At 35.8% G+C, this 27348-nt stretch overlaps 1 protein-coding gene across 2 annotated transcripts in view; it reads right to left on the minus strand.

Annotated features, from left to right (window-relative positions):
* Nucleotides 1–452: 452 nt before the first annotated feature.
* Nucleotides 453–27348, minus strand: part of LOC149798609 (uncharacterized) — a 30416-nt gene continuing 3520 nt past the window's right edge. Inside the window, exons 1-2 of one of the 2 annotated variants that reach the window (XM_089956949.1) lie at nt 15060–15337; nt 453–2358 (exon numbers count right to left, since the gene is read on the minus strand). In XM_089956949.1, coding sequence (XP_089813075.1) covers nt 1641–2358; nt 15060–15085 — 744 coding nt within the window. In that variant the 5' untranslated portion in view covers nt 15086–15337 and the 3' untranslated portion in view covers nt 453–1640. Of the gene's footprint in view, nt 2359–15059; nt 15338–27348 lie in introns of those variants that run through there. The other variant, XM_089956950.1, reaches the window with a different exon arrangement.

Here is a 27348-nt window from a genome sequence, read left to right on the forward strand (position 1 = left end):
GAGTTTGAGTCTCTTCTCAACCAATGTGGGTTTTCTAGATTGCTTGCCTGTAGCTTCCTGTGTGGTGGTAGTTTTTCCTTGGGTCTTTCGAAGTTCTGCCTCCATCAGATATAATGGCCACCAGATATAGCCTGTCATGTGCTGAAAAATGACATTAAACCCAACAAACCAAAGCAACCTGAATCACTTGAATATTTATCCACCATGGATTTAAATTTTTAAATTGACTTTAGAATTGAGTTTGTAGGTAATGATGATTTTACTGACATGGAGTCAGTTTGTGCCAGGTTGCCAGTTTATTTTTTAAGTTCAGTGACACTTAAACCAAAACAATGCTGCTTAAACTTTAGGACGATCATACGATTTACACAGCATTTTTTTTTACTTCATACTACACTGAATTTTGCAAAAATGTTTACACTTTAATTAAAAGAGTAAAACTCAAAATGAAATCATTGTTTCAGCACAATTATCTTGTGATTTATTGTCTGTATATTTGGCAATAATAAATACATGATATTTACATGCCAACAGGCTGTGGCCACAGTGTATAAGCTATGGTATTTACATGAATACAACAAAATGTGGGCACAGTGTATAAACTAAGGTGTTTACATAAAGACAACATAATGTAGGCATCAATTATAAACTATGGTATATCCATGAAGACAACAGATTGAGGGCTATGTGTATAAATTATGGTCTTTACACGAAGACCAAAAAAGTGTAATGGTACAGCTGATAAGTACAGTTTTACTTTATAATGCAAGTTAATGATAATGAAATTAAACGATTTTTCACTAAACTGCAAAAGAGTTTTTTTCTATGTAATATAATTGCATTCTTGGTCTTTTAAAGTATGGGATTAAAAAAGATGGGGCAAGAGCCTCCTTAATTAATTCTTATTTTCTTCACCCCCACCCCATTTATATCTTATCACATGAGTAGTCACGTTCTAATTTATCATAATGTGTACCCTTCATTGGTCAGCGCAAAATAACTGTAACTGTCCTTGTCGTTTGTGAAATCGCCTATTAGTTTTTACCCTGTGGTATACCCTACTTCAATTAGTCACTTCAAACTCCCTTCATTGTACGTATCAGATCCCTAGAATGTAACTAAAAATAGGTCAATTACCTGCATTCCTAATATTTTCGAATACACCTTTCTTATTCAATAATCATTATATTTCATTCTGCTAAAATAATTAGCTTTTACATCCACGTGGTTTGATGTGATCCTTTTTTCGTCTGTGATAAAAAATCTCAACCTTCATTAATTATAGCAATGATAAATGTACAGCCTTATTCTGGAATGTATATCGCTTCATGTAGCTTTGTGTTTTTCCATATTGTTTTTTTCAAAAACCTGCTATATACGAATAAAGCAACATCAGTGTTTAATAATTGTGGATAACGCCTAGAAAAAGTCGTACACTGCCTGGTATGACGCAATTTCTAAACGAAAGAATAATACGTAATAAATAGCGCCAAAATGAAAACGGTTGTGTATATATTTAGATACGAATATGATGTCCACACCTGAGATGAACGAAGTTCCAACAGTTTGTGTCCTAGATTTATTACCACATGCAGTGGAAGCTGCATGGCAAGTAACTCGTGCACAAACATATACACTCTTCAGCCTTGAAACATATTGTCATCTGGACCTCGAATGGTAACAATACTTTTCCTGCTGCTAATGTCCGTACTGTAGGCAAGTGGGTGTAGAGAATCAAAATCATCATCCTCTAGAATTGTAATCGTGCTAACATTGAAAGGCTTCCGTCTGATTTTATCAGGTAGACTTGAACTTGTAATTTCAGGTTGTTTGAGAATTCCAGCCCATTCTATTTTATTTCGTTTTGCAATGGATTCGAAGGACTCGTAGTCTGTTTTCATTTTTTCTATTTCAAAGCCCTTACTCTGAATATTTGGAAGAGAAGTGTTGTTCTCATTTTCAACCTTTTCGTCGTTTCTTTTTAATATTCCCTTTGGCTTGCTTGGCTTTCTTTTCTTAACTATTGGCTCCAGTTTCCTTGGCGTCACTTGGGGCGCAAAATGAAAGTTTATTTTATTCTTTCTATCATGCAACATGCAAGGTCTGTTCGGGAATGGTTCTGAACTTGCATTTAAGCGAGATTCCATTGGTCGAGACATAGTCGGGTACCGGATCATTTTGGTATTCTCCAAGGCTAGTGTGCGCATGCGCTCAATGTTGGCCAGCATGCTTTGCTCCTCTTTGCTCTGGATGGACCGACGAAGCTTTCGAATTTTCTCCAGATACTCTTGCTGCTTCTGGCTGACCATGTTGTATCGGTCCAACCACTCCGCCATGGCCACGGTCATCCTTTTCTGCCTGAAACAAAGACATGAAAAACATGATTGGAGCTATAGGTTTGTTATGTACAACAGCACGAGAGAATAATAGTTTGAAGTCGAGTTGTAAGTCTTTCTCAAGTGCACTGTAATGTAAATACAGCTACACGTTTTTCGTGGTGTTATATATATATATATATATATATATATATATATATATATATATACACACACACACACACACACACACACACACACACACACACCGACAGAGAGGAAAGAACTGAACCCATGTCCGTCAGTTACATCACTTATTGCCTTGTCTGCACTTACTATTTATTTGTGACAGAAGACAAAAATCGTGGAACATCAAGCAGTGGGAAAATTAAAAATATCTTGATTTGGCATGGTTGGAATGGGTATGAGTTTTTAATTCGACTGATTCTTTAATTATGGCCCTAAATACATTGACTTGAAACGTAGTTATGATTATCCTTACCATTTTAAACGTAAAGGAAGAGAAGGATCCTGACTGTGAAATCCTGTCCGTTCAGAGTAGTATATACGCACAACAAAAACAACACGGCTGAATATAGATATTAAACCTTGCGAAACGATAGGCAAAGGTATGTATAACGGTGTTACAATTTCGATCCATTCTTTCGGTTCATTGCTAATGGTGTTACAATTTCGATCCATTCTTTCGGTTCATTGCTAATGGCGTTGTGGTTAAAATGAAATAACCATTAAGCGTTTAGTCTTAAATGTTTCAGAGTTGATTAGTTTTACCATTGCCCCTTGTGTTACTCGTGTCATATTGGATCTTTCAGTAAGACCGATACCCAAGCGTAAACTGACTGATATGGCCCATGAACCATGACTTGGAAACTAACACACGTACTGGTACTGATGCACGACTATGATTGATACAATGACTAGTACTGATTCATAATGCTACATAGACTAGCGTTGGTACGTGTAGTAGTACTGATATAAAGAATATTTTTGATACAAAGACTAGTATTGTCACAATGACTAGTACTGATGCAAAGACTAGTACTGATACTAAGACTAGCATTGATTCTGAGACTAGTAGACACAATAAATAGTACTGTCACAGTAACTAGTACTGATACAAAGACTATTTTTGATACAAAGACTAGTAATGATACTAAGACTAGTACTGATATAATGACTAGTACTGTCACAGTGACTAGTACTGATACAAGGACTAGTACTGATATAAAGACTAGCATTGATATTAAGACTAGTACTTTCACAATGACTAGTACTGACACAATAACTAGTACTGTCACAAGGACTAGTACTGAAACAAAGGCTAGTACTGACACAATGACTAGTACTGTCACAAGAACTAGTAATGTCAGAAGAACTAGTCCTGACACAATAACTAGTAATGTCAGAAGAACTAGTACTGAAACAAAGACTAGTAATGTCAGAAGAACTAGTACTGAAACAAAGACTAGTACTGCCAGAAAGATTAGTATTGATACAATGACTAGTACTGATTCATAATGCTTTATAGACTAGCGCTGGTACGTGTATTAGTACTGGTATGTGTAGTAGTACTGATACATAGACTAGCACTGATATAAAGACTAGTACTAACGCAATGAGTAGTACTTACTGCTCATGGTCGCCCGCACATAGGGGCATGAGGGAACTTGCCCCCACCCCCACCCTCCGGATTTCACCTCTAAATATGTTTTGGCTGACATCCGTAAAACTTAATAGCTGACTACTACATGTTTACCTCCCCCCGCCCAAAAAAAAGATAATTATGTGGGCACCCTTGGTAAGGTTACAATGAATAGTACAAATACTAGACTAGTACTGATACAAAGGCTAGTACTGATACACACACTAGTATTGATAAAAAGGTTTTTAAATTGGCCGTTCATTTGCTGTGTGAAGCATGTACAACATAAATCCCCAAAATAAGATAAGTCATGTCTTCCGATACTTGCATGCACAGAAGACAATCTTGCAACATGAGAATAAATCGCGGTATTTAATTGCGCTTGCTATCAAGATTTGTCAGAATATTTTAGTTACATGAAACCATGTTTGGGAAGATTATTATTCCAAATATTTGACAATTAGGTACAATGAAAGCCCAATAACATGTAAAAATGAGATTTATGAATTATCCATCCAGGAAGGGCTAGAGGTCACTGGAACTTTTACCACAAAACTAAGAATCTAAATATGTTGGCTTAATTGTGAAGTTCAGACAATGATATCAATTATTTTTTAAAGTAATTCGCACAACATTTGGAGAGGAATAAATACATGATGCTATTTACATTTAATTTAAATTGTTTGCCTGTTAGTTTTAAACAAAATTTCATTACGTTATTGTAATGCAACAATGTTTACTTGACTTGACCTTGTACAAAATTGAGTTCATTTCTGCTTGACCTTTTTTAATTTTTTAACATTATTTTATTTATTTAAACAACTAATAATGGCTTCATTATTCTCTGAGTGTATTTGCTCATTAATTGAATTATTATTCAGGTAAACAAGAAGTGGTAAATATGTTCATCAGGGTCTCGTTTTGGAGATTCCCATGTGAATTTAATAGGTAATTGTGATGTAAGTAAACAAGGCTCATTAAGATCATTATAAAAGGTTATTTTCAATTAGTTAATAGTTGTTTTTAGAAAATGCTAATGTGACCTGAGGTTAGACAGAGAACTATGTTATCTTGTGATTATGAAGATTTTACCAGTCCTGCTTTAACATGTGGCACTTTAAGTTGTATTTTGTTGTGACCAGTTTGGGATGAGTTTTATTTTCTTCAAATTATTGAATTCAAGTGATTATTTTCTCTGGAAATACAAAAGTTCTCTGACAAAATTCTTGGATAAAGACATTCATTGGAATTTATACTGAATTAAAACCTGGAATAATATTTCTGTGATTCAACAGGAGACTGTTGACACATCAGCACTTTGCTGACCATAACACACACGTCGTCGCCTTTAATTTTTTATCTCATCGGGACTTGAGCTTAGTTTTATTCTGGACCATTTATTACTAGGACTTATGTTTTTAATTGTCGGATAATTTTTGGATTGAATTCGCAATACCGTAAGTTCTTTTCTCTCATTTTTTTCACTTTGTATTCCAGGGAAAAAATTATTTGTTAATTTTCACAAAGCTTGTTGTCTGCTACTTGTTTTAAGAGCATAGACTCGTAACGGTGATAAATGATAGGATTTAATATCTAACGTTCCAAATAGGTATTAGTTACATCGAGGATTCTCATATATAGATTTGCATGAAAGAGTTAAACACAGAAAGTATGAATCAGCGTAGAAAAGTACTGACAGCTAATGGTCTTTCTTCCTCTAATACAAAATCATTTCTAAGTACTCCCCAAAATGATCCCCATATATCATACACATACAGTATCATTTTTAAGTACTCCCCAAAATGATCCCCATATATCATACACATACAGTATCATTTTTAAGTACTCCCCAAAATGATCCCCATATATCATACACATACAGTTCAAATCGATAGTATGATACAGGCTCGGTAACCCCGCCCCCCCCCAAAAAAAAAAATAAATAAAAAAAATAAAAAATAAAAATAAAATAAAATAAATAAATATAGAAGTCATTTGTTGGATATATATAATGTCTAAAAAGGCTGAATTATGAAATTGTAATTCTGAACAGCAAGTAAAAGTTTCATGTTATTTGTTTATTTGGAAAACATGAACTATGGTGATTAAGAATCTTGGACAATCAAAACAGCCAAACACATTCTATTAAGACATTGTTCGTATGTTTATATCAGTCGACAACGATATAAATCAGTAGCCTGCACTGGAACATACTATATTAAAGTATCGTTGATACTTTACAAGATCACAAAAACAGCGTGAAGAAGGACCGCAAGTTGAACAACATATGGATGGAGGTATATGTATATTTTAATTTAATGAACAGATGTTACATCTAACAGATGTTACATCTAACAGATGTTACATCTACGATGAAGAGCTAACTGAATGCATCGTCTGTGACAATGATTATCAAGTACATAGTAGCAGCACAAAGAACATAACATGAATGTTACAATAAAAATAATATATATTATCCATTTATTACGTCCATGTGGTTGTCATTAAGTGCTTAATATCGAGTTCAAATACCAAAGAAGGGTGGAAAATACATTTTGTTCAGTATTTCATAGGTTCAAGAAAAATAAAATGAAATAACAGTTAGTTAAAAGGAAAATTAAGTTAGTAGACAAAGGACAGTTGCTATGACAACGACAATCTAAGGGATGAACGTACGCAGTAACATTGAAACAGTTTATCAATATGGCAGTCTAAATATTAAAGGTGAACGCACGAAACCTATCAAAACAGCTGTACCACCATTATAAACGTTTTGCTTGTCGCCTATTACTTCAAACGTATCAAAGACAATGTCTAAAACGTTCAAGATGTAATGTGACATCTTAACCCTCAAACACTTGGAATATATCTAACTATTACGTTAAGGAAGATACATTGTTGTCCTGTTAAATTTACTAGCGATTTTAAAATGTAGGAAAAATTACACCCAGACCGTACTCAATATATTTTCAAGGAATTTTAAAATGTCTGAAAAAAAATTACAAATTAGCGCCTACTCAATAAATTTTCTAGCAATTTCATAATATTCGTAGGAAAAATTACAACTTAGCCTAATTACTACAATGACACTCCCGGACTAGACATGATGTAAGTTTGAATAAATTATGTGAAACATTAGTATTGTTGATAAATTATGAGATATTCCTGGTGCTTGAAAGTGGAATACGAGGTGACATTGTCATAACAATTGATATATATATATATATATATATATATATATATATATATATATATATATATATATATATATATATATATATATATATATATATATATATATTGAAACAAATCACGAATTCAGCTTTAACAAAGATAATGAAGTACGAATTAATCGTCAAGGGCAAGGTACGAAAGGTCAATGTCATAATAATAATTTATATAATCAGAACCTTATAGGATGAGAAATGATTCAAAACATGCCAATTAAAAGAGTTTATATGAATAAATGAAGGACAAATTAAATTGATAGAGAAAATGTACTCATTTGGCTTTAAGACTTTGATACCGGGTGGATTTAGCAGTATAGTATGGTATCTGGTTACATGTCCATGACCATTCAAAGGCTTACCATTAGTCAAAGAGAAAATAAGTCAGAGGAGTTACTAAAAGTGGATAAGTTAATTTTAAGGTTCAAAACCAACAATACCTAAACAGTTAGGTACATTAAAAAGCAAATAGAAATATGTCATTCGCTATAGAAATAGAAATGTCATTAGCTAAAGAAATAGAAATGTAATTCGCTATAAAAATAGAAATGTCATTCGCTATAAAAATAAAAAGCGTTGCATTCACTAGAGTCGAAAACTAATAAAGATAGCATAATTTTATACAATGACTTAGATAAAATTGTTTGGAAAAAATGCAATAAATAATTTCGGACAAGACGTTTATCAGACTAATGAATAATGGTGTATTCGGTAAACCAAAGTAAAAGCGGAGGAAACGAACAGCAGTTAAAACATGTGCAGGTAAAAATAAGTAGTTTTTCAAATGCCAGGATCTACCATTTACAAGTACTGTGAGTTTTGACGATGGTTTAGTGTTACTTTGAAAACCAAGATCACATTAGCGGAACTAATTACTAGTGTTACTTTAAAAACCAAGATCACATTAGCGGAACTAATTACGGCGGATTTTTTGTCTTAGATTTATCCAAGTGGTCGATGAATGACTGTGGCTACACGAAGCCTCAAAAGCAAATTCAAATGAGACTGTTTGAATGTGGCTACACGAAGCCTCAAAAGCAAATTCAAATGAGACTGTTTGAATGTGGCTACACGAAGCCTCAAAAGCAAATTCAAATGAGACTGTTTGAATGTGGCTACACGAAGCCTCGAAAGCAAATTCAAATGAGACTGTTAACGAAAGCTATTGAATCATTGTGTTTCTATGTTGAGGCTCACATTGTTTAAGTGACACAAGATAGCATCAAGTTTTACGACAACGGTGACTTTTCAAGGATAAAATGTTTAATTTATCAATGAAAAAAGAATATTTCTGGACATTATGAAGATGACCTGAATGGTATTCCATTTCAAGAGTTGGGTGGATTAAGGTTCAAAATGTTATTTTTTTTTACAAAAGATTTATTCCATCATAAATAATAGAGTTGATTTGTACATGGTTTGCGAAGTAAAAATGTTACTCATTGGACACATAAGTATTTTATATTTACGCATATTAGACATTGTTCTTCCGGAACTCATCGATTTCGTCGACGTAACCTTGGCATAAAGCATAGCCAAACAAATACTCGTGCCTCATTAAAAGTGTGTTCCCTATTAGTGTTTCTAATGTGCATCCTTTCCTATTTTCGCTAAGGTCCTTTATAACAAAATCGTAGTTTTACAGGATCATCGAAAACTGATATTTCAAAATTGTTAGCATTGTAGACATTTAAGTTATTAATTTATATGTGCTTTTCTTGAACTCGTCAAGGAACTACTTTGTGATTTCTGTAAGCTGTTGCTTCTGCTGGAAACCCTGGGAGTAAGCCATCCACTAATTGTTCACAGTAGTAAAATACCTTTTAAACCTATTCTGGGATAATCAGTCGTTAGCCTCGGTATAGCTGTATCGGTTGCTGTGTCGATAATTACCTCCTTTGTGGCGTAGAAGAAACCAACTCATTTTCTGTGCATATCATTAACGGATAGTACAATTATTCAGAAGTAACCATATAGTACAAGGAGCAAATATTTTCCATTCATAATCGCGATTTCCACCCTTTTTCAGATGCTTTTAAAAACTTTATTTTAAATTTGAAATCACGTGGAAAAGCACAAGGATACAATACTTAATGGCACGCTATTCTAGTTTATCATAACAGAAAATGGTATAGCTTCAGTGCATACATTTCGTGCTTTCTCAAGTTAACTGTCATGATTCCTTGCTCAGTCCGGTTTGTTCTAAGTAAATCAGGTGACCACACAATTTCGTATATCATACAGTCACTCCACTTGAAAAGATCATCAGTTCCATGCGATATGGTGATCTGAGGTCTTTAAACAGCATTATGCCTAAATTATTTATTACTGCATTAACAGTAAACTCCTTTACTGTCATATGAAATAAGACGAAAAATCTACCCGGTGCCATGAATATATTACGGGCTTGATGTTGGCACTTCTGTTTGTAAAGGTTGTTAAAGATGACGTTTGCTTGGTGTAAATCTGATAAATGATGCATTGGAATTAAGTATTTATCTCTTTATCTGTATATTTTCCTGTTTGTAGGGAGTTATGTATTTACCGCATGTTGATGTTGTTTGCTACACAAACACTGGAGATGGCGAAGCCTTATTAAACTGGTTCTTGGAAATAAAACATGTCAGCAATATACACATTCAGACCCATCACAGTTGGAAACAATTTGCACTCATTGAGTTGTCGATCCATCAAAAAGGGTAACCGAATATATAGATAACCATCATCCGGGTTATTAAAGCCTGGATCACCAATCTTTCATTAAAGTGTTCAATAGTGTTTCCTCTATTCTCATTTAACTCTTCAGTTCTCCTTATAGTCTTTCACTTGTAATAGCTATGTTCAATTACTGTATGCACAGTTTATGTTGACTATATTCGTCACAGGCAAGATACAATCTTTTAGTACATCATCCAGAAGTTCTACCTCTTTTCCAAGTTGATTCTCTTCCATTTATCAAAGACAAAATCATATTTTGCATGTGTGCAGTAGGTGTGCTAAATCACAAGACCGGATGTGCAGGCGCACAATCTTCATTATTATTATTTTTTTAAATAGCAGAAGGTGGAAATGCTGATTTGGGTGGTTGAGGTGGGCGATTTAGATTTTTAACGTAGCTTTAAAAAATTTCAGTCATATCGCTACGATGTCTGCATTGTGGCAGTTTATAGTGATGTATAGCATTGGGGCATCCTCCCGCAGACATGTAGCATCATGTACCACCCAGTTACATTATCTTGACACCAGGCCAACCAGTCCTAACAATAACCTCTTAATGCCAAGCGCCAAGCGAGGCCGCTGCTAATACCATTTTTATAAGTTTCTGGTATGACTCAACCGGAATTCGAACCCGCGACATCCCGCATCTGAGCCGGACGCTCTAACAAATTAGGCCATTGGAGCTGTTGATGATTTGGAGTAATGCCTGTATGAAGATGATCCATTCTGAACCTGCAATTGACGATACACTAAATTTTCCGTATTATTTCGAACCTGTCACACTAATTAGAATTTAGAGTCCTTCTAGAAACTATTAAAAATCAGATTAAAAAGTCTACTTGACGTGTATGTCCAATTCAAAAGAAATTAAATATCATTATATTATGTCAATTCTGAAAACAAGATAGTTAAAATTTTGATGAAAGTCAACAGAAATCAATGCTTGCACTTGTTACTCTCCTAGACCTGTTTGAAAAGGATTGTTGGAAACACTGAGTGAAACAAATGAAGGCAACAAATGGGTGCATTTGGCCTATGCAAAACTTGATACGCAACCTCAAATCCATTTAGAACCAACTGTTATGCACATGCAATTAAATGCGTACACAAGGAAATAAAGAGGAAACTATCAACAAAAACAATGCGCTTGATCAATAGATAAGGAACTTAAATTACAATTACTGATACGAAATTAAATTAGAACTTCTCCTCTTGTAAAAGGTTTACTCACTGTGCAAGATGAAAGAGAATTAACGTGTTAAGTAAATGATGTACAAGCTATCCATCTGATTGAACTGTTACAAAACCGAGACAGCAGCTAAACAGACCTAACCCCCACCAACAAAAAACAATTGCAAAGCCAAAACAATTGGAAAGATTAAAACCTAAGTGCATAACTAGTTGTACGCACCCCCCCCCCATATATGAGGATATCTTTCATAGGAAACGTTTAAAATAATTTTGAAAAACTTAGAGACAAAGTACTACTCAGGGAAAAGTTGAAACAAGTGCTGAAAGAAAACGACGTTGCAATGGCTTCTGTATGATAATTCCAGGTGTTCGTCTATCTATAGCCAAATGTGTAAAGGTATAGTTCAAAGTTTAGGGGGAATAAGTGGATGTAGTGCTTGGTCTGGAAGGAAGTCGATGTGCTGACGGACGAAATCAAGAATGGATCAATACATATTGTCAGTATGTGTCTAATCTTACATTTTCATCTCCGCCATAACCTTTTTCACCTAACATTAGTTTATCCAAACAAGTTTTGACAATGTGTCATATTGTCTAAACAGAATGGTAATATTGTTCTGTTTTCTTTTTGAGAATCCAAAATGCATATTAAATGTGACTTTATTTTTTAATTCAATATTGATGTTGCTTCTTCTTTGAGTCCATATCTATATTGTAAAAAGAAGTGAGTCCATAGCCATATTGTAAAAAGAAGTGTGGCCATAGCCATATTGTAAAAAGAAGTCCAGACAGTAGGTTCCGCTGAATCATATGAGCAACACGACTGTGAAAGATCACAAATTTTTCGCTAAAGAGACAAGAGATAAAACACACTACTGTAAAAGTATATACAGTGTGAAGTGTTGATTAAACATAATGTTCTGATAATGGCTGGGATGGGGGGCTTGGAGACGACTAAGGGATTACTTCCCTTTTCTTTCAGGACAGTATAACTTTTCTGTTTCCCATTAAAGACAGATTCTTTTGTCACCATGGTGGTTATAGACAGGAGAGACAAAACAAAAAATATTTCTTCTAATCAGGAGTCATTCCAAGGAAAAAATAGGTTCATGATAGAATATGTGTGATGGATACATGGTCATAGAAATCAAAAGGATAGCTATCTCAAGACTAAGTAATCAATTTAATTCGAGATTAAGGATAGCTATCTCAGGCAATCTGATTAAAATGAGATCTCCACTGTCTTACGTGAAGATCTGACAGCGACCGCTTTGGGTCCCCCAAAAGCGAAGATATAAAACATGGTCTCATTGGCTGATAAAAATAGAGATTATAGTAATAACATAGGTCAGCTGAACATGACCGCTAATCGGTCATTATCAGATCTTCAGATAGAACAGTGGAGCTCTCATTTTAATGCTATATCAGGATTAGTTAATCATTTTAATCCGATATTAAGGATAACTATCTCAGGATTAAGTAATCATTTTAATCCAAGATTTTGAAATAAGTCTGTTGGATTATGTTATCTAATATTTTTAACCAATTATTTCCCTTTGCTGTCTGTCAAGCGATCTACTTAGTCGCTGTCTTCTAAATCACACATGCACCATCAAACCGGGCACAAACCATGTTCTTAGCACCCATGAATTCTGTGTATATAATAAATTTTAAAAAAAAACGTGAGAGGGACAAAAACATGAAACAACTGAGATGAGTGTCTACTGACGAGACAGGCGGTCGAGATTTAGGGTTATCAGATGATCAAACATCTCACAATCGATGCATTATCTGTCAACTCTTGTCGCATTGTTATCAAAGCGTGCTTTTAAGAAGGTGCTTCTCCAAGCAAATACCGATCCATAGAGGAAGAGACTCGTTATGTCAAGTGTTTATAAGCGGTAGTCGGAACGTTGTAGAGGGTTGTTTTCTACCTTTTTGTAGTAGATGGCTTTGGCGTTACACATTTCAAGTGACGACAATTGACAGAGATTGCAAAACGAAACAAACAAACAAACAAAAAAAAAAAAGGCTATGCAAGTCGTGAATAGTCTCTTTACACAACAAACAATACAATACAAATGTGTGTGTGTGTGTCTGTGTCTGTGTGCCGTAGCCCATTTTCACTTACATCTTTTTAAAAGAAGCGGTAGCAGTGAAACTAATTTCCTTATGAAATAAATATTCATTGTTTTGTGATCGAAGAGAGAGAGAGAGAGAGAGAGAGAGAGATCGTTTTCTACTGATTCCGAACACATGATGAAATACAAAATCCGGATTCAATAGTCGTCAGCAAAAGTTTATACTGAACTGGATAATGAACGAGGACACGAATGGAAAAACAAATGGGGGAGAGTACGAGTAAATTGGCACAATCAATGCATTGAACTATCCGAAAATGATCTATGTCACACACTATTCACGACGGGTAATCATAAAAGCTTAAATTGTAAGGAAAAAGGAAAAGCAAAAAGCGATTACTATTATTAGTCACTGCACCACCTATCTGTAGTTCATTGATGATTTATGAAATGAAATGTTTGTCAAAGCTAGTTGGGATATTATATTTTAAATATCGTGATTTTAATAAATTCTTTCATTAAGTCACAATTGGTGAAATACTACCTGCCTCTAATTTAGATATTTATTAGTGTCTAACTACAAAACGAAATATTAATACCCAGGTCTGGTTTTTATGCTATTATTCAGAATATGACAGTTTGCTGACGGTGGCCGAGCCCGAGACTCGAACACACGCCCACATCGGTGAGATGGCTGTGATCTGTAAAGGCGAGTGCTACTCGGGGCTCCTACACACACGTAGGTTAAGATAAGCCATCTACTATACGTATAGTGAAGAATGCACATGCATAGACGGTTGAGAGGAACATAGCTATATTATCACTTTTTATCAATCTAAGGTGTGACAAACTTATTGTTCTCATTTTAATCATCCTGCAAAAATTCCCGATCACCTGGTAAAGTACTCGCGCTACATATTTGTGGTACTCGGATCAAATCCAAACACATGTCAGTTGAAAAAACTGGTGACAACTCAACCAAAGATAGTATTTTCTTCGGTTGTTTTGTTTAGTTGATAACGAAATGTCTACCATATCTCAAGCTGTGAAGTATAGCAGATCGATAGATTAATTGAAGGAGGAATTCATATATAGTGAAACAGTCTTCGTGTTTTAAACACGCACTGCATAATGAAATGATAATGATTTCATCGATATTTTTTTTGTTGGTATACTCATTGCAATAATTATACCACACCGATTATTTTCACTATATGCTGATTTTACCTTGCAGGTTCTCGGATTTTATTCAGTTTCAAAGGAAACGCCATATTTTCTTTATGGTAACTGTAGTACAGCTGGCAGTCTCAAGATCGGTGCTTTTGCAATCTTCACAAGCTGTAGGCATGCTCTTATACACTAATTTCCAATAATATTTATACATGTGTTCGTTCATATTTTTAAAATTTTGCTACACATTTCAAATGAAGGATTTCAACAACAATGCGAATGAGATGAAAATTGTGCGAATTTTTTATTTTTTATTGTTTTGTTGGTTTCTAAGATATTTCTTCCCCTGACGAAGAGTTTGACTAGTTCCAAAGCTCAAAAAATGTCTTGTAAAACGGGAAAACCCTCGGGAAGAACCACTGACCCACGGGGAACCACTGGCAAGCTTCCTCACATATCACGTTGCCGATGACTTGAACCCATGCGGACGGAGGTGAGATGGATGTCTGTGATCTGCCTTAGACTACTCTGATATATATATATATATATATATATATATATATATATATATATATATATATATATATATATATATGGATTTGTGCTCGCTAAAGGCCGTATTTGTATGTGTGGTGTGTGTAGAGAGAGAGAGAGAGAGAGAGAGAGTCTTTAAACATTTTTTATCGTAACTTACCTAACCACTGGCATTGGTCCCTCCATTTCCTTTCAGTCAAACAAATCCTAGATGTTTTCACAAAAAAATAAGTAGCATCTCCATTCAACAGGAGGGATAATGTCCTAGACTGAAGATAAACTTGTCAAAAGTTGCATTACAATTTTAACCGCGTCAATTCCATGCGTCAAAAAGTTATCTGTGTTGGCCTTTGTGGAGTAGTCCTTTTAAAGGTTTGCATGCGAGTCACTTTCTTTAGTTAACGTGCTCATTCCTAAAGCATATCACGAAGTTCAAATGCAAATATACCAATAGATAAAATTTCCACCTATAGAAACTCAGCGGTGTGTTGTGCTGGGGGATTTTCACCTGTGTACCGATTAAGTTTTTAAAGCCAGTTAACTTGGTACTTGTATAACGTTGCCTATTTGCTCGAGCGCTCTTGTCAACATGCCTAGAACAAACATTCTCTTATCAAGTATAATACTAAATGATACTGTAATTTTTGACTAAGCAAAGTGGTAATTCATCGGATTTTTTTTACTAATAGATACATAATAACACTCGCCGTTCTGAATCTGACTTTTGATACTAGAATGTTTGGCCGAATAGAAAGAAAACTGAATGTCATGTCGGTTAGTTTTAAAAAAATGCATTCTACACAGATAGTTGTTTGAAGAATTTCAAGTTGCATGTTTACCATAGTATGCAATATTCTGAGTACACTAGTACATCAAAGCAGTTCTGTTTACGATCTTTGGGCATACTAATAAACTTTCATTTTCTAATTTAGATGACGTGCTCGATAACCATGCGTTCAAGATAAATAACAATAGCATCTGCGATTTTCGTAATTTTCTTATGTTCTCATGTAGGCGAGGTTACCCTAACTCTGTTAAAGTCCCCTAAACCCTCCCCGAGCTGTGGGATTTAGAATAGACCCGGCGCGGTCTTCCGCATGCCGTTAACAGACGACAAATTGCAGCAGAAGCCGATTTGTCGTCCCGAAGGAAAATTGTCAGTAGACCCATATGAAATAGAATTGTGACGGCAGTGGGCCTTCTGACCGTTGCTGGTCCCCGAAATTTACTCCTGTTTGTCTTACTGTGTCTGTGTCCCTGCTCAGTGGTTACCGTGCCAGACACGTGACCTAAAGGGTGTGGGTTTGAATCCTACCACTAGACCAACCCGGACCAGCTACAATGGCGTGTCATTAAGCAAGGCACTTTATTACAATTACCTTGGTACTAAAACACCCGTCTGTGTTGCTGTACCTTAAAACACCAAACCAGACCGTTACAGATTGCTTTCTCTGCAGTGTTATTTTCCATTTAGTTTCTTTTGCAGTGAAAGATTGTTTTTGCTATTCACTCTAAGAACAATTTAGATGGGAAAATGTATGTTTGTATAAAATATTTCAATTACATTGCATACATATTGATCACACTTACACGCCATGCCATCATCTCACGTGTTTTATATACATTTAGACCAAATAAAGTCAGGATTTCATCGCTCCTTGAGTCGTCTACTTAATATAGCTGAAGCCACACACCCACCCACCCATCCATCCATCCATCCATACATACACTTCCCTCAAAACTCCACACGTTTCTCACATGTAATCCTTTCGTAACAGTTACGCGCCAGTAGTGTTTCAATGAGCTTTATCAAAATTTATAGCGTATTGCCCAAATAAAAAGGATTGTATAGTCCGTTTGTTTTGAATTATAGGTGATAAGTATTACAAATGTTAGAACGATAATAGCGGAGTCAGTGTAATTACGAAATTTAATGCGTTACGTGTTTCTTACGATTTGTTGTGTTCCATATCTTTCTAATGGCTGTTATAAGAAGATCAGTGGGAAAAATACTAGGTCTGAACTTTTGAATTATCTTTTATCTTATGCCTTTATAAATATGATATTATCAATCAAGTTGAGGTCCTAAAATTAATCTCTCGGTAAATGTCACACTCATTGTAGAAGGATTTATTTAAATACACCCCACTCACATACACACATAAACACATACGCATTGCTGTGAAAAGCCGTATTGAAAACGGCTTCTTAATCGTTGAATAGTCGTCTTTTTCTTGTCTTGTACTGTAAAGAGTTAAAAGTCCAGCCTGTGTACAACGAACACCTAAGACGCCAGATAAAAATTGCTATGAATAGTTAGTTGGTCTTTAGTTGACCGTATCGCATGTTAAGCCCATCTTATATTTCAGGTCTGAGTATTACATACAGTTCAAACAGTAGTTCCGACTTGTATTATTGTAACGATTGACAAGAAGTCATTAAGATACGTTCTTGAGAGCGAGCCATACCCATTGTAGTACAAAGTTCTCTCCTAATAAACATGTACTTTGTCTCAGATGTGTTTTCTTAACATTATGTGTGTGTTTATGTATGTATGTGTGTGTGTGAGAGAGAGAGAGAGAGAGAGAGAGAGAGAGATGCGTGGGTGGGCGGGGGGAGATAGTTTTAAAGAATAAAACTACACTTATTGTTCACGAGGAATATCTACGATTGTGCAAAAACGCTTGAAGAAAAAATTCAATCGAGATGTGACTCGAAAGTTTAGATTTCGTTTTAAGAGCAGATACTGGCAAGTGTAGGTGACAACATGAATTACAAAGCGCTAATCTTCACATTGAAAGTACTTATGCTAATCTCATTTGGTCTGATTTGGTGTTGTACGTCACAGATACACAAGGTTATTTAGTACCGAGGCAAATGGAGTGAACTGCATGGCCCAAGATGGGAGCCGACCGGGGTTGGTCCAATAGGATGATTTGAACACGACAACTTTCGGGGGTGAGTCCGGCAGGACATCGCACGAAATCGCTGCATTATCGTGCTCCTGCCTCTTTTAGCTTCCTATAATGACGTACACGAGTTGGCATTAAGCCTCTAATGACGTACAGGTGGTGGCATTAAGATTCTAAAGACGTATAGGAGGTGGCATTAAGTCTCAAATGACATACAGGATGTGGCATTAAGCCTCTAATGACGTACAGGAGGTGGCATTGAGCCTCTAATGACGTACAGGAGGTGGCATTGAGATTCTAAAGACGTATAGGAGGTGGCATTAAGATTCTAAAGACGTACAGGAGGTGGCATTGAGCCTCTAATGACGTACAGGAGGTGGTATTGAGCCCCTAATGATGTACAGGAGGTGGCATTAAGCCTATGCTGTATTCCCGAGTCTTCAAGGGGTGGGGCATAAATGTTACCTGAATTGATATATTAAATACTATTTAGAAGTCTGGCCATGTATTTTTGAGTAATACCCATACATTCTGCAACACGAAACAAAGTGGAGATGATACAATGAAAAATATAAAAAAAAGTTTCTTATTATTAAGTTAATTAACAAAAATACAAACTGGATCCGTTCGTTGAGTAATTAAGAATTTTTGATAGATTTGTGAAAATAAAGGAAAATAGACGTCTGCTGGAGGGTCTGCAACATCTACAACTAACAGCATCGATTATCGAAAATGATTTGTGTCACCAAAACATTAACAAAACCCAACTCATCCTCAAAATAGGAAATCAATACTTCATGGACGGTAGATAAATACTAGTAATTCGTAAGCAAAACGAGAGTCCATTTAGAGTTATTTGCCCACCTGTAGACAAGATTTAAAAAGCCCAGAAGGAAATAAAAAGCACTGAGTAAACGACGATAAAGCAATGTGGTTGACTGCATATACATGTGTAAGGTAAACTTTGCTAACAACTGGTTGTGCTATCTTGGAAAATATATTTTTGGCTGGTAAAAGGTGAAATAAGCCAACGAAAAGATTGTGAAATATACGGGGAAAAATGAGAGTAGATAAATGTAAACAGACCCTCGACTTATTTGAATGAATGTTTATTACTGATCGGTAATATGGATAGATGAGGTTTTGTAAAGCAAGTCGATGATTATTTGAATAAATTGCAGCTTATTTCTGAGTTTGATGAATTAGGGATTGTCACAACTATGATATCTCTCAACACAGGTGAATGATAATTGTACATGTGCACCTTAGTGATATCACACTACACCGTAAACGAGGGTTGGACATTACGATGATAAACGCTATAAACGAGGGCTCAACAGGACGGTGATAAGTCCTACGCTTTGAATCAGGATTTTCAAGCCGTAAATGATGGCTTGACGTCACGGTTGAAGAGTCCTACGCTGTAAATGAGGATTTGACAACACTGTGATGAGCCCTACGTTGTCAATCAAGGCTTGACAGCACGGCGATGAATCCAACGCTGTAAATGAGGGTTCGGCAGCACGGTGATTAGTCGAACGCTATATATTATAGCTTGACAGCACGGTGTTTAGTCCTAAACTGCAAACGAGGGCTTGACACCACTGTGATGAGTTCTATGCTGTGAATCAGGGTTTGACACCACTGTGATGAGTTCTATGCTGTGAATCAGGGTTTGACAGTACCGTGGCGACTCTTACGATGTAAACGAGGTTTTTAGATTCTACTCGGGTTGATTATATTTGTAAACATGATGATGAAATGAAAAACAATACGCAAGGATAGTAAAAGCTATGATAATGATACTATATACTGGTAGATGACGGTTGTCAAAAATGATGACCTTCTACAAACATTGATTAAGACTGACAATACGCAAATGACATTCCGAGTTGGTTGATTGGGGTGTTTCATTGGTAGATAAGAGCGTGACAGTAAAATGACCACAAACTACACTGGTAGTGGTAACAATAAAGGGCTTTTGAATTTTGGTCACTGAGATAGATAAATTCCTTCTTGACCCCATCAAATTAATTATACCCTGATCCTCACACTAGGGTCTCTGTGCTGTGGGGCAATCATATTTTGCATAACACATTTCGGCAAAAGTAAAAATAGATAGCTGTAATTAATTTGAAATATAATAATTAATTTTCAAAAGTGCAGTTATTACACCTTTCGAAATATAAATGACAGCAACCGCGTTACCAACAAATCACTGCCATTGGCGAGCCAAGCAATTCAGTCGTTATTTGTACGGTGTCATTAATATTGCCGTTTATGTTTCTAAAAGATACTCTTCGCAAAGATACTGGATACTATTTACTCGCGTGAATGAGTTTTCGCGCAGCAACAATCGGCAAGGTAAATGATTTTCCCCATTGGTCGTGTAAACAATTTTGGAAAGCAAAAAAAACTGTTGGCTAATAGTTACTCAATTTTTACAGTCTGTAAACCAATCATCTGCTTTGAGTCACTTACGCTTTGTTGGTTTCCATTAACAGCAGCACCATTTCGTACTCACCCATGCTAATTATGGAGTTGCCATGGAGTAGAGTGTATTAATGATACTGAGATTACTTTGTGCTGCCGCGAGAAGTTTTGAATAAACACATATTCGTGAATGCCGTCGTGTCCAAATTATTGTACCAGCCCCACTTTTGATTAGATCTAACAAAAGATCCACATATTCTAATATTTTAGCTTGAGCATTAGATTTTCCGATTATCGTGTGTGATCTACTAATTGAATATAAGAAAATACAATGAATTGGTGAACATGATACATAAAAAATATCTGTATCTACCAGCATCAAGTCTAAAGTCACCAATGAGATGAAACCCATCAATATTTACATGTGATACACCATTTACTCAAGAGACTACTGCTCCTCGCCCTTTTTGTACATTCCAGCGTGCGCCATCAGAAAACGTAATAAGTCTTTTTTTCTTCCTGACAATCTGGTGTTGTCAACCACAACCTTGATACCACTGATTTTTATATCCATATATTGCATCATCATCATCGATGGGCTCTTGCATCAGATGGGTTCGATTTCCGTTCATAATAAGGCCTGCCCTGATTTCATCGCCAGAATGTTCAATTTTTGAGTAAGTGTTTGTGTCGACAGTCTTTGATAGAGGCAACCAAAACACCAGCTTCTCTGATTCTCTCGATTTTGTTGGTTTCTGTTAGATTCTTTTCAACAGCTTCCAAACAACATCTTAAATGTCCATTTGGAGTTTTGAGTTGTCCAATTCAATCTCGAAAATTCACAAGTTCGCCCACGTCGACGTTGAAACATACCCCGGCTGATAAACTCGGTCAGATTAACTTTGGTGGCAAGCTGACCAGATTCACACTAGCGGCTCGCCGGACTGTGTCACGTCCGTTAATGCTAATAATAGGCATTATGTATACTCTCAAGTATATGTTCTAAGTGACATGGTAACATTAATAAGCGCGTGTGGTGCTGGTGTTGAGGAAGATTTGCGTCCTGCAATAGCATAAAACGCGTTCACAATAAGATGTCCACATATTGACCAGTTCAGCGGAGGTTGTAACGGCATAGTCTAATAAAGCAGTCGTAGACAACCGTGTCTGTATCGGGATAAATAATTAACAACTTCAAGTCACAGTATAAGCTCGAACGAGTCAAAATACAATATATCGAGGCGCATGCAACCAAATGGGTGAAGTGTTGTGTTTGATGAATCCAGGTTAACAGTGCTTTCTTGCTTTCTTAGAATCATTGATGCCAATTCATTCCACGTAAAGACACCCCGGAAATGCTTGACAAACTATACCATCAAGTCATGATTGGTTAATGGCCTGGCCCTTAGCGAATCGTACCGGGCAGTCCAATACCTCTGCCTGATGGAGTTCTGTGAGTTATCCCGAATAGTCGAAGACCTTTTTCCTTTTCTTATTCGTATGTAGTTGCGTCACATCAACGAGGTGTTCTTTTGTTTGGTTAACTAAGCTAATTCAGATTGTGTCTGGATTAGCTACATTGGGACAATTCAGGTTAACTTTGTCGGAGTGACCCCGCAGTCGTTACGTTTTTACGTTCCTTATCTTCGCAAGCTACTTTGGGCTGGGAACATATGGGGCATTACTTTAGATTATGCTGTCCATTTACAAAATCTACGATTACGTGTTTTCCACTGGTGCGTCAATTACCCTCATTCAAAACAGAAAGCTGAGAAATTATCGCAATGCATCTTTAACAATTGGGACTAGGCGGAGTTAAATGTGCAAGAAAGTGCATGTCGACCAAAGAATGTTGGTACAGGTCAAAGGTTTCCTACGAAATGTATTAAATCTGACACAACACGTGAAAGTCAGGTTGGAAATTCTGCAGATCGGGTTCAATAGATTGATCCCACCCCATGAACGACCACATATTCTGTCATATTTTAAAATTTTGAGGTGGTTTCATCGCATTAAATTTGTTCGCATATTCATGGAAGACGACCCACGTTCTGGAGGACCGTTGTCTGCGGGTGTTGAGGTGTGTGCGTGTGTGTGTGTGTGTGTGTGTGTGTGTGTGTTTGACTGCTGTAAAGGAAGGAATTCATTCATATGCTCCATACACATAAAATGATATGTCTGTTCTCACGGGCATTAAATCATTATCTGTCCTTAATATGTTGAAGAATTGTGTGCAGCGAAGAAAGTTTTATGTAAAATGGATCCCACATTTGTTGATGGCTGATCAAAACAAACTCCGGTTGATATCAACAAACAGCTACTCGCCAAATATGAAAATAATGGCCTGAGACATTTTAGCGAGACTCTGAAAGATGATGGAATTTTGATTTAGCTATTTAGTCGGATTGTCAAGAGAGTTTTATTATTTCTCGATACGATAGGCATAGACATTCAGGTATCTTTGAATTGCCCAGATAGTAATACTGGACATTGGATGAATTCAAGGTCTTGCCAAAAATTGCGGAACACTTCTGAGCCATCTGAACAGAAGTATCCGATGTGCCCATGACAATGCTTCGACGCGTAAATCATGTCTTAACAGACGCTTTAAAGGAGCACAATATTGAAACTTTGCTACATCCTCCATGCGTATTTGATTTAGCTCCAAATGATTTTATTCGAATCCCGTTTTCAACGATTCTCTGACGGGCAGACGATTTGAAAGGCGTCATGTAGTTAGAAGTATAGCTTTTTGGTGCATGAGCAACAGACCAAAAAATGCGAATACAGAATGGATGCTAATAATTGGATAATCAGGCGTAGAAAGTGTGTTGAGGTATATAAGAAGCACGTCGAGAGTATGCACTGGGGAATTTTTCACTAATAAATAACTTTTTTTTTTTGCACAGCACACTGATATTCAGAACTTTTTAAATACCACAACTGTTTTTGCCAGGCCTTCCACAAAAATATGTTTGGAGTATAAGACAACACCTTTTCAGCATTGACTCCATCACTGCAGTTAGAAGTGCTACATTGATAAATACTTAGTAAATCATCTAATAAAATGAGCAAAGCTATCAACTTCTGATGTTTTTCTTTCCGTATATGACGCTGATGATCAATATAATGATTCTAAATTATAATGATGGACAGCCTTCTGAAACACTGGAATGAAGCGGTTCGGTTGATTTGATTTGCTATTTAATTACACAACAACACGAGTGGATTATTTGGTACCGAGGCCATTGGAGCAAAGTGCCTTACCCAAGAACACACCACGGTAGCCGACTTGGGCTGATTCAGTGGCATATATCCAACCTTTGCCATTTTTGTCGCTAGTCCAGCACTTTAGCCATCGAACCACAAAAGAAACATTAATGCCTTATGCTACGTGTTTAGGCTCAAATAAACAGTAACACAAGAAGGAGTGAAAACAAGAAGCTTTGAAAAATATAATAATTTATTTCCCTGGAAAAATTCCGTAATAATGAAAAAATACGAACTTACGGTTTTAAGAATCAAATCCAAAAATAATCCAAGAATAATTGACGATCAAAATTTTTAGGAGTCCTAATAATAAAATATTCTAATTGTTTCAAGTTCGAGTCCCGATGAAGAATTCAAGATGGAGGACGATGACGTATGATGTAACCTGATGTGTTGAAGTGTACATTTCCTTGTAGAAACAAGAAATATCACTCCGGTTTTGGAAATCTAAGTTTTTTTTTTTATAAGAGCTGTCTTTGTTCAAGAATTTCATATCAGCACACGTATTTTCCAGGAAAAAAAGTTAATCCTTTTGAATCCAATGTAATTTTAAATAACTCCCAACGACACAACACCTTCCAGTGTAAAAAAAACCCCAACTGATATTATATTTCCAAAACAAAGGTTATATCGTATTCTAAAACGCAGTTTCGAAAATCCCCAAGTTGCGAAATCGAAAAGGAAGGGCATCACGTGATCGTGTTTATATCACGTACGCTTAACATAACCCTGACGAAACCAATAATTTTACTCTAGGAAATAAAATATAAAATTTTGTTCACATCTTAAACCACGTAGTCCCATCATGATCTCGACAACAACCAATCATTTTAAAATAGAAATAGAACTTATTTACGTGGCTGCTATTAATTTTGAATCAATGTCAGGATCTAGGTCAACACCTGGTGTTTACTAAAACGAACAGTCAAGGTCAAACTATTATCTAAAATAAGAATTAAGTTTCTAACAAACAGAACTACATTATTTTGACATATAATGAAATTAAAAAGATTTTAAAACTTACAGACAATTAAATCAGATATAATTAAATCAAATATACATAACAAATGATCGTGGAAAACAATGGCTGTCTTATGTGATGCGTCAGTGTTATATTGGATGAAGATTTGTTTTATATGAGATGCTTTTAATCATTACCAGCTGTAGTTTGCTTGTTATATGCGGTAGTTCCATAATGATCATCCAAACGCACTATAATCATGTATTTTCAATTAAGGCAATTATTTCGTATAACAGTAGGCTTCGACTACGTTGTGGATTGTCATTATGATAAATGATTATAATATTACCTTAAAATGTTACTGATGAAGGCTAATTCTTATTGTTTGGCGGGTACAAGTTTTACTCTGAGACAGGAATCATGATTCTTTTTTACAGTGAACTGGGACGATTGAGGCTTTGGGCTTTTATTATCCTCGACTCACGACCAAATAAACAAATCCACTATCATACTTTGGACTAATCAACTGGAGAATACACGTGAGGTCGAATATCTAAAGATTCAAACTGCTCTTATAATAATTGTTTACAATATTGTTGTTGTTCTTGTAGGGTTTAACGCCGTTTTTCAGCACGCGATAGGCTATACATGGCGGCCAGTATTAATGGTGGAGGAAGAACCCGGGAAATCCCCAGAAAGAACCACCGACCCTCGAGAAGCTACTAGCAAGCTTTCTCACATATCCACATTGGCCGAATCCGAGACTTGAACCCACGCTGACAGAGGTGAGATGGCAGTGATCCGTAACGGAGAGAGCTTTAGACCACTCGGCCACTCGGGGCCCCATGTTACAATATTGTATGTAGTTATTGACACAAGTTTTTGCTAGCTATCTTTTTAAAAATTATAGCCTCTTTCTGATATTCTTTCCAAATGGGTGGAGTTAGTAAAATACTTTGTCGAGATATCTTTAACTTTTCAAATGTTAAAATTATTTTCTTTTAAATTTTAAACGTGTTAGAAAAGAAAAGAAAACCAATGCTGAAAATATCAGTTACATGCCATTAACAAGGGAAAGAACTCTTATAAGCACATCCAAACAATATGATTTTTCTCCCTTTAAAAGTGTGTGTGATCTTGCTGTACCGTAGTGTTTTAAAGCAGTAAGGCAGGTAGCCCATCAATAAGGTATAAACACGAAGTAGGTTTTGAATAAAATATACATTAGAAAGGTAGGTGGTCAAACAATAATGTCTAGGAATATGGAGATAATTTTTTGTTTTGTATGCAGTAGTAAAGTATGTGGTCTGTTACTGTTATTTATTTAATGCACTAGTAAGTTAGGTTGTCCAGTAGTATGGTATGGGACATGAGGGTGTTTCTTATGCAATAGTATGGTGTGTAGTCCAGGAACTCGGGACGCTTTTGTGTTTTCCTACAGTAGTAAGGTTTATGGTCCAGTAGTATGGTCCAGGAACATGAGGGTGTTTCTTCTGCAATAGTACAGTGTGTGGCCGAGGAGCAAGCTCCAGGAACGCGGGATGTTTTGTGTTTTTCATACAGTAATAAGGTTTACGGTCCTGTAGTATGGTCCAGAAATAAGGTTGGAGTTTCTTATGTAATAGAAAGGAATGTGGTCCAATGGTAAGTTCAAGGAACATCGGATGTTTTTATGCAGTAGTTTCTAAAGTTGTCTGCTTTATTTGTATTTGTTGTGTTTTGTTTTGTCTGTATTCACAGTTTTTGTATGCAATAGTTTCTAGTGGTTAGGTGAATTTTTGCTTTTATGTAGTAGTTCAATAAGTTGTTTGGGGATGTTTTTATACGGTAGCAAGGAGGTGGTCGAGCCTTTTCGTTTCTTTTCTTGATTTATGTAGTAGTTTCAAAAATGGTCTCGTGTTCTGGTATTATTATTATTCACACAGTAGCAAGGAAGTGATTTTTTTTATGGAATAATGTACAAAGAGGTTTGGTGTGTCTTTGTGTGTGTGTCTGTGTTTTTTTTTTCACACAGTAGTAAGGATGTGATCCAGCTTTGTTGTTGTTTTTATGTAGTAGTTTAGAAAGTGGTCAGGTTGGGTTTTGTTTGCCCATTCAGAAGTAAGGACGTGATCAAGCTTTTTTGTCTTTTATGCAATAGTACAATATCAAATTCACCAGTGTCCGATAACACCAATATTGACCCTACATCCATATGTATAGTTATTCAGCTGTTCGACAGAATAATATTGCGATCATGTCAAACTCTGTCTTAAGACCTCTGTTTACCTTTAGCAAAGTAGGGACATATCTCAAGAACGTTTTTAGGCAAGGAACCTATTTTGAAATACTCTTTGGGAATAGCTCTTTCCATAAATACGTTTTATGCAGGACTGAAACTGGCCAATGGTCATGACGGACACCCTCTGAATTTTGCTACAATTTAATATTTAACCACTACTTTTAATATATCATAGTTTAGAAAACGTGATTTGCTGTCCGACAAAACATGTGAAACAGACAATAAGACCAGCTTGTTAGGCCTAATGTACCAAAGTTCCTTTCTGCACGCGTAAACTTTTGCCGAAGTCACATTCATTTCTTTCTTTTCCTTTTTTAATTTTTATTTCTTTCATAATTGAAAAAAATAGTAGCTGTTAGAAGTATTTGTTTGCTTTTTAGTGTATTAAATATGCATCTAGCACACTGCAAAAGAAGCAATGACATATAGAAGATCATTTCAAACATTAATAATGTTGTTGTCTTGCCCCATCTTTTGCAGAAATTAAGTCAAAAGGAGTAGATTATTATTTTATAAGATGCAGAATTATTTTGAATGCAAAAATTAATTCATAGGAAATAGAACAAATGTGTACACGTGAAATGGTTCGTTG

Source organism: Sinohyriopsis cumingii, chromosome 5 (genome assembly GCF_028554795.1).
Source record: "Sinohyriopsis cumingii isolate HCF-2022 chromosome 5, ASM2855479v2, whole genome shotgun sequence".
Lineage (NCBI taxonomy): Eukaryota > Metazoa > Mollusca > Bivalvia > Unionida > Unionidae > Sinohyriopsis > Sinohyriopsis cumingii.